General features: G+C 46.9%; 1 protein-coding gene across 7 annotated transcripts in view; it reads left to right on the plus strand.

Annotated features, from left to right (window-relative positions):
- The first annotated feature begins 2,796 nt into the window (after positions 1–2,796).
- Zc3h4 (zinc finger CCCH-type containing 4) overlaps positions 2,797–15,741 on the plus strand; it is a 39,507-nt gene continuing 26,562 nt past the window's right edge. For 2 of the 7 annotated variants that reach the window (XM_046455638.2, XM_046455644.2), the window contains exon 1: positions 2,797–3,511. In XM_046455638.2, coding sequence (XP_046311594.1) covers positions 3,351–3,511 — 161 coding nt within the window. In that variant the 5' untranslated portion in view covers positions 2,797–3,350. Of the gene's footprint in view, positions 3,512–3,644; positions 3,774–4,910; positions 4,973–5,007; positions 5,231–15,741 lie in introns of those variants that run through there. The other 5 variants (XM_046455639.2, XM_046455641.2, XM_046455640.2 and 2 more) reach the window with 5 other exon arrangements.

Below are 15,741 nucleotides of genomic sequence, written 5' to 3' on the forward strand. Positions count from 1 at the left end.
AGGATCTTGCTAAGTTGTTTAGGGCCTCACTAAGTTGCTGAGGCTAGCTTTGAACTCAAGATCTTCCTGCCTCAGACTCTTAATCTGCTGGGATTACAGGAGTGCACCACTGTGCCCTGGAACAATTATGGTTTCTTTCTCCAAATTGTCATTATAAAAGTGTTATGGGGGGGCTGGGGATGTGGCTCAAGTGGTAGCGTGCTTGCCTGGCATGCGTGCGGCCCAGGTTCGATCCTCAGCACCACATACAAACAAAGATGTTGTGTCCACCGAAAAACTAATAAATAATAAAAAAAAAAAAAAAAAAAAAAAAAAAGTGTTATGGGGCTAGGGCTGGGGCTCAGTGGCAGAGCACCCGCCTTGCACATGTGAGGCACTGGGTTCAATCCTCAGCACCACACAAAAATAAATAAACAAAATAAAGATATTGCATCCATCTATAACAAAAAAATATTTTTTAAAAAAGTGTTATGGGCACTTAACTCTGGCAGAAATTTTCAGCAGCTTTCTAGCCTTGATGCTGGCAGGTGCAGAACATAGAACTTGTCCCAGGAAATGGTCTTTTTTTAAATATTTTTTTTAGTTTTAGGTGGACATAATATCTTTATTTTTATGTGGTGCTGAGGATCGAACCCAGTGCCCCACGCATGCCAGGCGAGCGTGCTATCATTTGAGCCACATCTCCAGCCCCAGGAAATGGTCTTTTGGGGCTCAAGCATTTTGGTCAATCATGAGATTTGCTGACCTATTTGCATTTCCCATTACCTAAAAGAAGATAGCCCTGGAAAGGTGTGGAATGGTCTGTTGAACTTCCATGATGACCTAGCTGGGTACCATACCTTGAAATATAGGTGTTGTCCTCTCAGATATGGTGTATGTTTTCAACTGGTGTTGTATTATCCATAAGTAGAATACAGGGCATCTATAAAAATTGAGGCACCTAGAGGGAAGAATGGCACCTTTCCCAATAACACATAATGACCCATTGCAGTATCCTCCTCCTCCTTTTTTTTTTTTTCCCCTCTCTCTGTACCGGGCATTGAACCCAAGGCCCCTCATGTGCCAGGCAAGCACGCAAATAATGAGCTACATCCCTGGCCCTGTATTCTTTCTTTTCACTCCCACAACCCTGTACTATTAGTTCTTGGCATTTTAACAGACTTTTTGGGAGAACTTATTTATGAGCAGGTGGCAAATTTCATTACAATCTTGAATTCAAGGAAAAGGTTCCCTTGTACCTTGTACAAAAAAAATTAAAAGATTTGCTCTTGTAAGGGCATTTTATAGGAGTAGGGAATAAAGATAACCATCATTAGATTAGGGACTGGATGCAGAAAAAACACTGTGGTTAGAGGTCAGAAGACTGGCTGGCTGTCAGCCATCGGGTGGTGGGCCATCAGTTTCTTAGAACAAGTATCATCCCTTACAAGTTTAAGCATTTTATCAAGAATGCTACTTTTATCCCTGAAGGAGGTTGTAAATGACAGCTCCCAAAAGCTTGAGACCCAGAACAGATTTGGGAATTTTCTTTCTTTTATATCAGAATCTATATACCAGGGAGTCACATGGCGCCTCTGTCTTCATACTTATCAATCATGCCACAAGGGTTTTCTCTCTGTTCCTGGAAGTTGATCCTTGCCTCCTCAAGGCCTGGAATAAGCAGTTTTCTTGGCCTGAAACCTTCTCCACTCTTTCATGTTCCAGGGTAAACAGTCATCCTGAGGGTTCCCTGACACCACTCCCTTTATTATTTGGTGACCAGTTCCTTCCCCTGGGACATTATCGGTTAGTTACTAAGTTCCATAAAGAAACCATTGCCCAGCACAGCGGCTGGCACTGTAGAAAGAGCTGATAGATACTGAGCGAAAATCCCTGTATGGAAATAGGACTGAACACTTTTGCAGGAGGCAACGGAATCTAGCCCTGACTTGCTGTGTTCTTATGACATTGAGCCAATTTAGCCTTCATCTACAAAATGGGGATAATAGCAGTTCTCCTTACGACAGTTGGGAAGATCAAAAGATTGTGTTTATACATGGCTTAACTACTAGTTCAAAGTTTCAATTTTGAAGGCACTTCCAAGCATCGTCCCCACCCAAGGATGACGTCATCGATCGAGTTAGCCAGTGATGTCATCTCCGGGCCGGCTTTGCACCCGCCCTTTCTCCGGAAACCTCCGACTCCAGGGACAGGCCTCCAGCTTTCGGTTATTTTTTTTTCCTTCAATTTTCTCACCTAAAAACTTTCGACTCTTCATGCCTTCCTTTAATCTAACAATTTTCGATTCTTCCCGCTTGCTCCGGGGCGAGTTCCTCAAAATCATTTACTCTCAATTAATCTCCTCTCCAGTCCTACTCCTGTCAATTCTCTTAACCCCATTACCCGGCTCGGTCTCTTTCGGTTATTTCCGTCTCCCATCGCCTATCCTTACACTGTCTTCGGCCCTTTCCGGATTCTCTCAGTTCCTGGCACTTCCCGAGTCTCGATCCTGTTCGGCAATTTCCGGTTCCCCGTTTTCTCTCAAGTCCCACCACCATCCTCACATTCGGCTCTTTCCGTCTCGCCTCGATTTCACGTGCTTTGGTAGCAGAGACTACTTTCGGCTTTTTCTGGCTCATTACAGCCCCCTGTTTCTTTCTCATATGCTTTCGGCTTTTTCCGCCTCCCCTCGGCCTCGCCCTTTCCCTTCGACTCTTTCCGGTGGCCTTCGGGCCAGCAGTCTCTGCCCCCTACTCCGCGTGACGCGGCCTGGGCCTCCGCCTCTCAGTTCCCCCTCCCTCCTCGCCCTTCCTCCCGCCTCAGTCTCTGGGCTCGTCCCGGCCGTATCGCCATTTTGTGTGAATTCCTGACTGCGGCGGGGGCCGGGAAGCCGGGGAACCTAGGGCGGGCAGGCAGACAGTCGGCCGGTCTCCGCGGCCCGTTCCCTCTCTCCCTAAAATCCCCCCCTTTTTTAACCTCACCTCGCTCGCTCTCCTCTTCTCCCCTTCCCCCTCGCTTGCTCCATTGCGCGCGGCCTGCGCTAATTACACCCAACACCCACCAGTGTCCGTGTCTCCCGGGTCTCCCGCCCCCGGGCCCGCAGGCGTGTGTGTGGGGGCTCTCGCCCCGATGAGGGCCCCGCGCCCGTGAGCGAGTTACCGCAGGGCGGGCTGCAGAGAAAGCAGGCGGCGGGCGGACGCCCGGGCCTAGGCCGCGCGGCCTACGCGGAGGTCGGCGCAGAGGTGATTCAGAAACCGAAAAAATATATACCTAATTCCCATCAGGAGCCCAGAGAGCTGAAGTGTGCCCCTCCCGCCACGCCCAAGCAGTCCTTTTTCGTGCATTAACATCCCCTCCCCCCCAAAGGAACTATGGAGGCCGCGCCCGGGACCCCCCCGCCGCCGCCATCAGAGTCGCCGCCGCCGCCATCGCCACCACCGCCATCAACGCCTTCGTCTCCTCCGTGTTCCCCCGATGCCCGCCCGGCCACCCCGCACCTCCTCCACCACCGCCTCCCGCTCCCTGACGACAGGTCAGGCCCCCGGCCGGGCCGGGGCAGCGTCCCCGGGGGGAGGAAGAGGAGGAGGAGGAAGGGGGGCGGCCGCCATGTTGGGCCGGGCCGCGGAGGAGGAGGAGGAGGAGGAGGAAGGGCGGGGTCGGTGGGTGTCTCTCGCTCGCTCGCTCTTTCTCGCTTGCTTTCTCTCCCGGCCTCATGCGTTTCCCCCCCCTCGCGGCGCTCGCCCGCTCTCCCTCGCTCTCGCTCTGTCTTTTTTGGGCGCCATGCTGAGGGGAAGGTGAGGAGGCGCCCCCCGGGCCCCCCGCGCCCGCCCTGGGGAGGGGGCGCCGGGGGGCGCTGCGGAGGCCCACCGGGGTCTTGGCTGCACCAGCGCCGGGAGCTGGCAGCCAGCGGCCCGCCTGCCCGTCGCCTGGCTTCGGGAAAGGGGATGGGGGAGGGGCTCCCGTCCCTTTTTGGGGGGCTCTTGAGCAACAGCCCCCCTTTAGGTGTTTGGAGTTGGGGGTCTCCCAGCCCCTGGCAGTATCCTTTCTCCTGAGGGAGGTGTGCCTTGCTGTACTTGGATAGGTACCCGAGCTTTCTTAGGAGGCAGAAAGTGGGGGTTCGTGCAGTCTTGTCTCCATCCTAATGGGGGGTCATTTGGACGGGGCCTGTTTTGCACCTTGTAATTTTTTTTTTTGGCGGGAGGTGTTTTTTAGCTACTCCCCAGAAGACAGATTTGGGGGTGCATCCAGCCTTTTGACAAAAGCCCCTCTTGGGAAAAGCAACTTCCCCATATTTCTCCTTGGGGGGGGGGTCCTCGCTCTTCGTAGGTAGGTGACCTGGGGGAGGATTCTCAGTCTTATTTTGGGGGGTGAGGTTTGTTTTTTGGCCAGGGAGGGGAGAGGAAGTTGTTCCCCCACTTTCTTCTCACCCCTCTTTCCGAGTAAAACGGGGAGCCATCTCTTCCGGGAGAGAAATAGAGGATTCTTAGGGCTTTGGCAGGGGGTGGAAGGGGACGCCCCCTACCCTTTATTGAGTGCGAAATGGGATCCCCCACGCCCTTCTCTAGCGATGATAATGGGGCCAGCCCCGCGCCTTTCTGGGCGAGGTGGGGGCCCGTTTCCCCCGCTCGAGCTGGAGGCTTTGGGGTGCAGGGTTCGCTCTTACCCATTCCTGGTGGGGAAGGGGAGAAGTGGCTGGATAGTGGGTTTGAAAATGGAAGGTGGGTTTCAGCCGGCAGGAAAGCGAGTCTTGGAGGGAGTGGGGGTGGGGAGGGAAAGAGAATGCGCTGGACAGATGGCTTCCCGGTCGCAGCTCGGTCTCCGAGCCGCGCAGACCCTCTCTTAGATCGGTGTCTCAGCCAGGGCTTCCTTGCCAGGCTCCACGGCCCCTTCTCCCCACTCCCACCTCTCCTTTTTCCCTTTCTCCTTCACAGACCATACTTTGCCTTTTAAAAGAAATGCCACCCACATTCAGAGACACAAGTGCAGCAGTTTGGTGAGCTTTTACAAAAAAATTTTTTTTCTGTTTTGTTCTAATTAAATGTATCGTCCTGGGAATCGCAGCCCTTCGCAGCCCGACTCCAGTTCAAGGAAATAAACAGATTAGCAAAGGTCTGTTGGCTAAGCCCATGTTGGGCTTCCGGGGCCCCCTCTCCAGGGGCAGGTGCATTACTCAAAGGTGCTTACACGCTTTATTCGACCTCTAAGGAGTTCTCTTATGTCAGAAGTGTATGTCTTACAATGGGTTGGGATGGTAAGTAGCCTCTTTTATTGAGTGATTCAATTATCTCCCTCTTTTTGTCCCTTTCCTGCCTGCCTTCTCCTCACCTTTAGACCAAAGTGATGCTTGAGAGAATGAATTTATATGTTCAAATCAGGATTCTAACCCTGTTGAGCCCTTTTAGACTTGCACATCCTTTCAATGTTTAATTTTTAAAAATTGACGTACACAGTTTTCTCAAAAAAAAAAAAAAGTATTACTGTAACATGACAAAAATCTATGTCAAGTTTTCAGACCCTTGGCATCTCTCTTTCCATATCAGCCCATTGTTTTGTCTCCAGCCTTCATCCTTGAGGAAAGTGGATACTTCAAGTCCATGTGTAGGAGACAAGCTTACTGAATTTGGTTTATGATATTTGAATTCAAGTTAAAGTCTCCCCCCCCTCAAAAAAAAAAAAAAAAGATTGTGGTTCAAGTAGATCCAATTTCCTTGTTTTACTCCAATGTCTCTTACGGTGATGGACGTTTAAATTGAGCAAGTCATTTGTAAAGTACTGTTTAAGCACAAAATCTGTAAACTGTGTCAAGCCCCAGTCTCTGCCTGTCTCCACTGCTCTTTGTTCAGAAAGCACATGTCTGACCGTGAAAAGTTGATGCAAACGTGTTACACGCCCAGTCATGTTGGAGAGAACACCTCCAGCCCCCAGTTCCCCATCCTACACTTACAAGGAAAAAAACAACAAAAATGACTTGCAGAACCAAACACTGTACTTCTGATGTGTTTTACAAGCATAAGTTTTTCTGTTAAAAGACAAAACACGTTGAAGTTCCATCTTCCCTTGGCCCACTTTGGTCCCTGACATTTTGCTAGAGAAATCTTTCTAACACACAGCCTATCACCTAATCCCCTCCAAGAGACTCAGTTTCCTTTTTTCCATTCTTAGGAGAAACAGTGTTCACTCATATTTAGTTGAGGAAACACGTAAACTGCATTTTGCAGGCCACTTGTTTTGTTCTTCCTGGTAATATGTTGCCAACTTAACCCCCATGCAGTGGTGGTCTTAGGTGTATAAAGTCAGTTATGGGAGGAAGAAGACTCTAAATGTACAGTGTCCTGAAAAAACGTCTGAAGCACGAATCGAACACACTATCCAGTGCACTGTGTCAGCCAAAAGGAAATTGCTCGAAGTTTCCCATGCTTTGTAAAGTTCCTCCTGCAGGGGCTAAGAAAAGAAACTGGATATTAACTGAGGACCCAAGTTTTAGAATTACTAAATTATGGAATAATGCTTACTTAGATTTACTTTTATAAGGAAATAAGAATTTCATTTGTAAGTGAAAGTTTTAGCAGTCATTAGCTGAATTTGAAAAACATTTAAAAAGCTCTCAGACATATCACAATGATTTATTGTTTTGTTTTTTTCCCCCCTCAAAGGAATCTCATTCATCCAGTCCAAGAAGCCCCAGTTATTAAGTCAAACTGCATTTTGGTAATCCTTGTTTTTGAAATGTCACAGTACTACCTTTTTTTTTTTTTTTTTTCTAAACTCCCCCAAACTGATGTACCAGTATTAGTGAAAATGATGAAATTAATGGATGTTGCAAAAGAAAAAGAAGGGTGTCACTCAGAATCCCTGATTTAACAGCAATTCTTAAACATTTGTAACTTTGAATTCTTTTGTTTTCTCTGGGTGAGAGATTTAATTTGAAAGCAAATCAAAATCCCAGTGGAAACAAACTAATTTGTGATCATGAAAATATGGAGATTCTGTACCTCAAACCCCTTTTTTATTCCTTTCCAGTTTGCTTTTCCAAAGAAAAGGATTCCCCAGAAGGGCTTTCCAATTCCCAGTCTGTCCTCTCTTCCTGTAGGGTTTTGATTTGCTCTGAAGGTTTAAATTTTTGATTCTTGACAAGCCAGAATTTTCTTTACATAGAGCTAGTTATTTTAGAAAGCCACTATTGTGGTTTTGCCTTAGTCAGGAAGGCTGATCCCAAAGGAAAGTTGTTTTGCACCTGTGACTTTCCTGGAGTGCGTCACGTGTCAGAGGTGAACATTTGACTCTTGAGTGTTTATTTTCTTGCAGTTGAACATATAACAATTTCATGTTGGCCCTCGTTAGCAATTCTTCACTTGATAATGCCTCTACCTCTGCTCCTTAGGATCTAAGATCTCTTACCTATCCTGATGGGAAAGAATGGCTGTCTCAGGGTTGCTTGAAGTTGTTCACTTTTGTAATATTTTTTGTGGCTATTGAGTCCTTAGAAACATCTCTCCGTGTAGGCCAGATCCAGTTACAATAATACTTCTATGGCTAAAATTGCTTAATGATACTGTTTCCAAGTCTCTGGATAGCTTTAAGTCAAACCTTATTCAGACAACCTAATTTTGGTCCCTTTGGATGCTATCTTCTAGTGCCATAGCAACTGGTTCTGACCTGCTTTTGGGAGTTTGAGTGACAGCAAGAGAGAATTGAAATAGTCTGGTTGAGCAAGGCATTTAACCTGTAGCTTGGCAGCATAGCTGTTGATGCAATAGGAGAAAAAGGGAAGGTTCCAGAGCTTTCTGGCAATTGGTATTTATTAAGCCAACCTAAGGACCTGTAGCAGCAGTCTGCTCATTGGTGGAGTGAATTCTGTCTGAATGAATGGTTTGAGGCCAGTTTCATAATTAAAACCTAATAGAATGGAAAAGCTGCCAGTTTGAGTGGCACATAAAGTTCACTGGGATGAGTTAAGATAAAAATGAGATTGTTGGGTCTGGGGTTATAGCTCACTGGCAGAACACTTGCCTCGCACGTGTGGGGCACTGGATTCCATCCTCAGCACCACATAAAAATAAATAAAATAAAGATATTGTGCCCCCCCCCCCCCAAATGAGATTGTTCCAGGGGAATCAGACTTTGTGAACTCGGCTTTCCAAATTTCTTGGCCTAGTCTTCGCTATGGAGTGTTTTTGCTTTTGGTAGTAATATAGATGAAGTCTTGATGACATTGTGCAGAGCTTATTTTGTTTTTAGTAGTGATGTGGGATGAGGTGGGCAGTTTTAAAATAGGTTACTGGTACATCACCATCTGGGGTGATTCTTTTTTTTTAATACCTTTAATTAATTAATTAATTTTTTAATGTGGTGCTGAAGATCAAACCCAGGGCCTCGCACATGCTAGGCGAACACTCTACCGCTGAGCCACAAACCAGCCACATGGGGTGATTCTTAATCAGTTGGCAAAAATGAAGACCTGGCTTATTGTTTTTTTTTTTTTTTTAAGCAGAAACAGGATATTTATTAGGAGTGTGATTTATTTCTCTGGCCGAAAATGCTCTGAATAGAGGGTCTGTCTTGTAATTTTTTGCCATGTTGCATCTGGGTGAATCGGTGACTCAGCGCCCTGTTTTCAAGCAAGTGGTGACATCTTTTTGAACATTGGAGGTGGTGACAGGATGTGAAGGAAGAATGTGGTCTTTGGAGTCAGATAAAACCATTCAGGCCTGGTCCCTCCCCGGCAGTGTGCCATGGGCCCTGAGCATAATGCTCACTTCTCAGGGTCATTGTGGTCAAATGGATACTGCTAGACACCCACACAATACCCACATTCAGTGACTCCCTCCTAGGGGGAAATTCTAAATAGAACTTTTTTTTTTTTTATATTTATTTTTTAGTTATCGGCGGACACAACATCTTTGTTTGCATGTGGTGCTGAGGATCGAACCCGGGCCACACGCATGCCAGGCGAGCGCGCTACCGCTTGAGCCACATCCCCAGCCCTAAATAGAACTTTTACAGTCTGGTGTGTAAACAGAAGTAAGACTAACATCTGTGTTTCTGAAGAAAGTCAGTTTATCTTTCACTTTGCAGGGTTCCTGTCACTTATTTAGTTGCAAGTTGCTGATTGGGGTTGAAAGAAAGTGGAAGCCATTTTAAGGCATTTCTTCTTAGGTGTGTCTTGAGCCAGTGCTCACCGTATCATTAGTGTTCATGTTTTGCTACTGGAATCTGAGTCAGTGTTGTACCCTGGTAGGCCTCTGAGATCTGGGAAGCCAGGGACCTAGAACCTGGCACCACTGATAACTAGTCCTGTCGCCTTAGGCCAAGCCTTTACCCTTACAGAGTCTCTGAGAGCAAGGTCTATCCTAAATCCAGGATCCTGCAATCCCTGTGGAATTTGGCCAAGTCAGCCAAGGTTTTGTTCTTTTAGCATCCAGCTTGTCCTGTGCTTTTCTTAAATGTTTTGGAGTGTGCCAAGGATCCCTTTCCTGAGAATTTCATGGAGAGCTGGGCTAAGATTGTTCCTCCCTTTACCAGGCCTCCAGTTTCTTTCTTCTCTGTCTGTCGTACCTTCTGCAGTTTCTGGCATTCATGAAGGGTACTGTAGCTCCTGCTGCTGCAGCTCCTGCAGCCTGCTAATCCCCAACTGCAAAGTAGGTGTCTTGAAAATTAATAAGGTTAGGCTCAGTGGCCAGCTCACAGGCAGATTCCTCAGGAGACCCCTTGGCTTAACAGTTAGCTAAGTACCTGGCTTCCTTGTTCCAGTCGTGCCAGATTGGATAGCGTTTCCTCCTCAGCCATCAAGCTTGATGCAGCAGGGCCCCTTCCACATGGGGTTGACCCTCTGCTGGTGGAGAGTGATGGGCAGCTGGAAAATGGGCTTTGACTCCTACATTATTAAGCTCCTAAGTCAATTTCCTTTGTCTTCCCAAAGGGGCAACAGTAGCACTTCCACCTGTGCATTGTTGATGGGAAGGTCAAAGGCTGTCCGCTAGAGTCCTGCTGACTGCTTCTTGTATTAGCTCATTTAACCTCAGCATTAACTGAAAAGTTAACATCCCTTGTTCTGGGTACACGGAGTTAGTATGCTAGAGGCACCACTGGAATCTGGCAGCCTGTACCCTGACTCCACCGCTGTACTCACTCTGCTGTCCTAGACCTGCAGGGTAAGTCATCATTGGGATATGAAGTCCATTTATTGATTCGTCTCTGCTTTTGAAAAACAAAGCAACTGAAGAGGATGGAAAAAGCAGAATGTAGTTAGTAGTTTTCTGAAACTTGAGAGGAATGTAGAGGAGGAGACTTGAGTCAGGGTCAGAAAGTTTGAAGCCACTGCATTTAGGATACTGGTAGGTGTTACTCACAGCCGTTTTTGTAGGTGAAGTTTGTGGTCACACAACTATACTCATTTGTGTCTTCAGTGGCAGATGGCAGAGTTGAGTAGTTGGGACAAAGACCACCCTATAGCTTGCATCGCTAACTGTTTACTCGTCAGTCCTTGAAAGTTTTCAGGCCCCTGCCCTTGTGTGGTGGGCATGGTGGCTGGTGTTCCTACACAGCAGCTGGCATCATTATTCTTTGGTGGGAGGGAATGGAAGGAATGAATACAGGTATTCCATTTAGAGTGGGCCCCAGAGGATGGGGGTGTGCTACACTCTCCTGTCCCCCAGTCTGCAGCAGCTCTATCATCCCTGTTTCCTGCTCATCCTGGCGAATGTAGAGGCACAAGCCCTGGCTTTGAACTCCTAAATGAAAGGGATTTTCATTCATTAGAAGTAACTGGAGACTTCTTGAGGCCCAGAGTGGATGGAGATCACTGCTAACACATCCCTGCTATGGCCTGACCCAAGGGAGCTGGGCCCAGACATTAGTGTCACTTGGCTGAATGACCATTGCAGGTGGCTTGGATTATTGCCCTCCTCATTTTCCTAACAGACACCAGGGCTTAGGTTTCCTTGGGATTCCAGGCAGGCCCTGCTGCAGCATGGGACAGGAGCAGTCACAGTAACCGAAGCCAATATGCAACACAGGAGGGCTGTGTTCCTGGGAGCGCCACATTTGTCTTGATCCACACACCATCACACTCGGGCCAATTTGGAAGCCCTTGAAACACAGGGAGAATGAGTTTGTGACTAAAGACATAATGACTCCATCAGAGTTTTAAGTGGTTAGGTTGCTGAAGGAGGTTCCTGGGAAATTTTCTATCCTTTGTGTTAAAGGAACTGACAAAAAGGGTGTGAATGGCCGCCACGGAGGCCTCATGCGCCTGGACTACTGCGAGTGCCAGCCCAGGCTAGGTACCCCCGCCCCTGCTGAGTCATTGGAAACCCAGGTACTGAGACGTTGCCCACAAGGAACCCACAGGTGACTGGAAGTTAATAATTGTATTTTGCAGCTCTTAATGAGAAATTCTTTTTTTGTAATATTTAGTTTTTGGTTGTAGTTGGACACAATACCTTTATTTTATTTCTTTATGTGTGCTGAGGATTGAACCCAGGGTCTCGAATGTGCTAGGTGAGTGCTCTACTGTTCAGCTACTGCCCCAGCCCTCATGAGAAGTGGTGTCTAAATAAGAAATTTCATGATTCCTTGGCCAAGAACTCTTTTTAGAGGAAGATAGCAAAACTTTGTCTTGGTTGAATGTATGTCGAATGGAACCAGATGAATTCCCCTAAAAAGTTATAAACAAGGTCAAGCCTTCGTCCCCAAGTTAAATAATTTAACTTTACTCTCCGGAGTATAAAAAGTGGGCTGCTTGCATGTGACCCAGCGCCTGTGCGACTTTAAGCCATCTAAAATTGGGTTGGTGTGAAAGGTGGTTAGAAAACTTTCCTTTACTACTAAGAAGCAAATTCTGGAAGTTCATCTGCCAGGAGGAACTTGGATCTGAGAGTCACGCTGGTGAACAAGAGCATTTTCAGAGGTTGGGCCAGTGAAGAACGGCTAGTTGGGGAAGGAAATGGCAACTGTGTTTTGGCAGACAAGGCCGCTCTAGCAGGCTGGGTTTCTTGGTTGGACTGTTTGAGTTCTACATGGACTGTCCACTTGCGAGGATTGTGTGCTTGGTTGACCTCAGTGTGGCTGCTGTACATTTGAGGGTGAGGTGTTCCATTTCCCATTACAGGACTTCGGAACCTCCCTCCCTTGGATTTGCATTGCTTTCTGTCTTGGGATGAGTCCTATTTGTTTTTTCACTAAGATTGTTTAGATCTTCCTGTCCTCTTAGCTCCTGAACTATTCAAGTGTTCTCAGATTTTTGAATGCCACCATTCCCTTCGTTCAATATTGGAGGGACTGTATTGGCCTCATGTGTTTGCATTTCTAAACATTTAACATAAGCTAGGGTTATACCCATTGCTTTATTTATGTGGGCTCATGGGATTCTCCCCAGACCCCATCCTGGAGGCTCCATTGTTGCCTTGGGATGCAGAGTGTTTAAGAAGGGCTGGGGTTCTGACTCAGTGGTAGAGCACTTGCCTAGCATGTGTGAGGCACTGGGTTCAGTTCTCAGCACCACATATAAATAAGTAAAATAAAGGTCCGTCAACAACTAATAAAAACATTAAAAGAAAGAAACTTGCACCCCGAGCATGGTAGCATACTCCTGGTGGCTGCTCCTATAATCCCAGCAACTCAGGAGGCTGAGATAGGAGGATTTCAGATTCCAGGCCAGCCTCAGCAATTTAGCAAAGCCCTAAGCAACTTAGTGAGTCTCTGTCCTACAAGATTAGGAAGAAAAAAAAAAAAAGAGGACTGGGGTTGTAGCTCAGCAGCCCTGGGCTCAATCCCCAATACCAGGGAGGGAAAGAAAGAAACTTGCTCCTTTGGGCACAGTGGTGCACACCTGTAATCCCAGCAGCTCAGGAGGCTAAGACAGGAGGATTGCAAGTTCAGATCTAGCCTCAGCAAAAAGTGAGGCGTAAACAACTCAGTGAGACCCTGTCTCTAAATAAAATACAAAAAATAAGACTGGGGATGCGGCTTAGTGGTTGAGTGCCCCCGAATTCAATCCCTGGTCCCCCTCCAGAAAAAAAAAAAAATTTGCTTCACAATGTCTTAGTGCCTCATTCTGCCATTTCTTGGAATATGGATTTAGTCTGTTTTCTGTTCATATGTCTTATTTTCTGTTATAAATTTTAGAGTGAGTTTTGTCAGTTGGCCTTTTTAAAATAAATTATTCTTTTACAGATAATTTCTGTTTAGAGCTGGGCATTGTTGCCGGTGATGGTGTTGCACGCCTGTAATCCCAGTGACTTGGGGGCCAACCTCAGCAAAAGCAAGGCACCAAGCAACTTAGTGAGACTCTGTCTCTAAATAAAATACAAAAAATAGGGCTAGGGATATGGCTCAGTAGTTTAGTGCCCCTGAGTTCAATCCCTGGTACAGGGAAAAAAAAAAGACAGCACTGGGGTCAAATCCTTGTTCTAATCCTGCTGCTTCCTGCTGTGATCCTATGGGCAGATTTTTTTCCATCTGAGTCTTTTTGCTGGTCCTTTAAATGGGATGAAGTACTGCCTCGTGGGTTTGCTGATGTTTGCAGTCAGAGGAATACAAGCATGGTGCTGTAGAATATTAGCATTGACTTCTACCTGCTGCTTTGGGACTTCACAGCTCCCCTCAGGTACTCAGGCAGGCTTGGGAGTTCAGGAAAGCTGGGCAGATGGGGTGTGGTCTTGGTGAGTGACATGGAGATCCCACACCCTACACTTTGGTTCTTTGCTGGGAAATTAACATTGTCTTTCCCTCACAGTCTTCTCACATTGCTGAGGTGGTCCCACTCTAAGCTTTATTCATTCATTAAAAAATATATATTATTTTAGTTGTGGATAGACACAGTGCCTTTATTTAAAATAACTTATCTATTTTTATGTGGTGCTGAGGATTGAAACCACTGCCTCATAAATGCTAGGCAAGCGCTCTGCCACTGAACCATAACCCCAGCCCCTAAGCTTTATTTTTTATTATGTATTTTCTGGTACCAGGGACTAAACACAGGGGTGCTGTACCACTGAGCTGTATCCCCAACCCTTTCAGGGTCTCACTAAGTTGCTGAGGGTCTCACTGAATTGCTGAGGCTGGCTTCAAACTTGAGATTCTCTTACCTCAGCCCCTCAAGTCACTGGGATTACAGGTGTATGCCACTGCACCTGGCCTACTTTGAGCTTTAACTTTTTTGGTACCAGGGCTTGTACCCAGGGGTGCTTAACCACTGAGCACATCCCCAGCCCTTTTTAAATATCTTATTTAGAGACAGGGTCTCACTAAGTTACTTAGGGTCTTATTAAATTGCTGAGGCTGGCTTTGAACTTGCAGTCCTCCTGCCTCAGCCTCCTGAGCCATTGGGATTACAGGCATGAGCCACTGCACCTAGCTTTAACTTTTTATCATGAAAATTTTTACCACACAAGTAAAGAAAAAATGGTATAATAAGCCACCATGTACTCACCACCCAGTTTCAATAATTATCTGTATTTTGCCAATTTTGGCTTATTCCATTATCTTGTCCCCCCATATCTGGTGCCATATTATGGGCAGGTTTCCATGGACATGTTGTGACATCACAGAGCAGGTTATGACTACACTTAAGAATTCTGAAGAGGGGAAGGGAAAGCGCCCATTTGCTCTTGGTTTCTGATTGATGAACTAGGTAGTAAGGACACTGGAAAACACGTGCAAGACCCAGAGGTTTATTTCAAGAATTTCTTGGTTCTGAAACACCCTCAGTTTCCCCGCGGGGCTGCTCTACCACTTCCTAAATCAGGGAAGGTCGTGGGCGCAGCCCCTGAGCCAGTCTTCTCATGGAAAGGCCTGTGCCTTCGCTCTAGTGAGCGGCCGTCTGCAGGGTCAGGTTGCGATCCTCGGCTCCTGCACTTAGGCTGGTCGTTAAACATTTGAAGAGGTGGAGCCTCCTTGTAATTTTTGTGATTTTGTCCCTAGTTAATGGGTCATTCAGAGCCTACCCAGGCAATTTGTTGAGAGTCTGGGCAGTTAATGGTCATAACCCTGACCTTCACATTAACCTAGCCGCCTCATGATCTTCAGGTAACAGCCACTGTTCCCATGAGCTTCCATCTTTCTGTGTTTGCCTCTTTTCTCCCTTGTAACCCAGGTAGAGCCGCAGGCCCCTGGCCCCTCCCAGCTTCTTCCAACCCTGTTGTTGCCATGTTGCAAGCTTTCTTCTCACAGGGGCCTTTGTCCCTTCTTCCTGGGTCTCAGCTCTCCCGTGTCTTGTCTTCTTGGGTAGTCACTGGGTTGCCTTCCAGCACTACATAGACTAGAGCTAAGGAAGGGGACATGTTGATTTTTTTTCAGTTTGACCAGCAGGATTGGTTGGGAGAGAATGGTTGGGCACAGTTGGGCCAAGTGAGTGGGAGCTTGTTGGCTAGCAGGTAGCAGTGTCCCCTCAGAAAGGTGATGTGTGCTTCCCGGGCAGCATTCCAGCCATTGTAGGGTTGTCTACGTGAGGCATGCTGATTGTAACTGGGTTGCTTTTTTTTTTTTTTTTTTTTTTTTTTGATGCTGAGGATTGAACCCAGAAATGCTTAACCACTGGCCATATCTCCAGCCCCTTTTTTTATTTTTTATTTTGAGACAGGGTCTCTCTAAGTTGCTTGGGGCCTTGCTAAGTTGCTGAGGCTGACTTTGAACTTGAGATCCTCAACCTCCTGGGCCGTTGGGATTATAGGTGTACACCATCTCTCCTGGTTCTGACTGGTTCTTAAAACCAGTAAGTAACTAATATTTAACTTGTGTGTCTGCCCCATGACCAGGGCTTTA

Source organism: Marmota monax, unplaced genomic scaffold (genome assembly GCF_021218885.2).
Source record: "Marmota monax isolate L192 unplaced genomic scaffold, Marmota_monax_Labrador192_F-V1.1 WCK01_AAM20220418_F8-fsc00149, whole genome shotgun sequence".
Classification (NCBI taxonomy): domain Eukaryota; kingdom Metazoa; phylum Chordata; class Mammalia; order Rodentia; family Sciuridae; genus Marmota; species Marmota monax.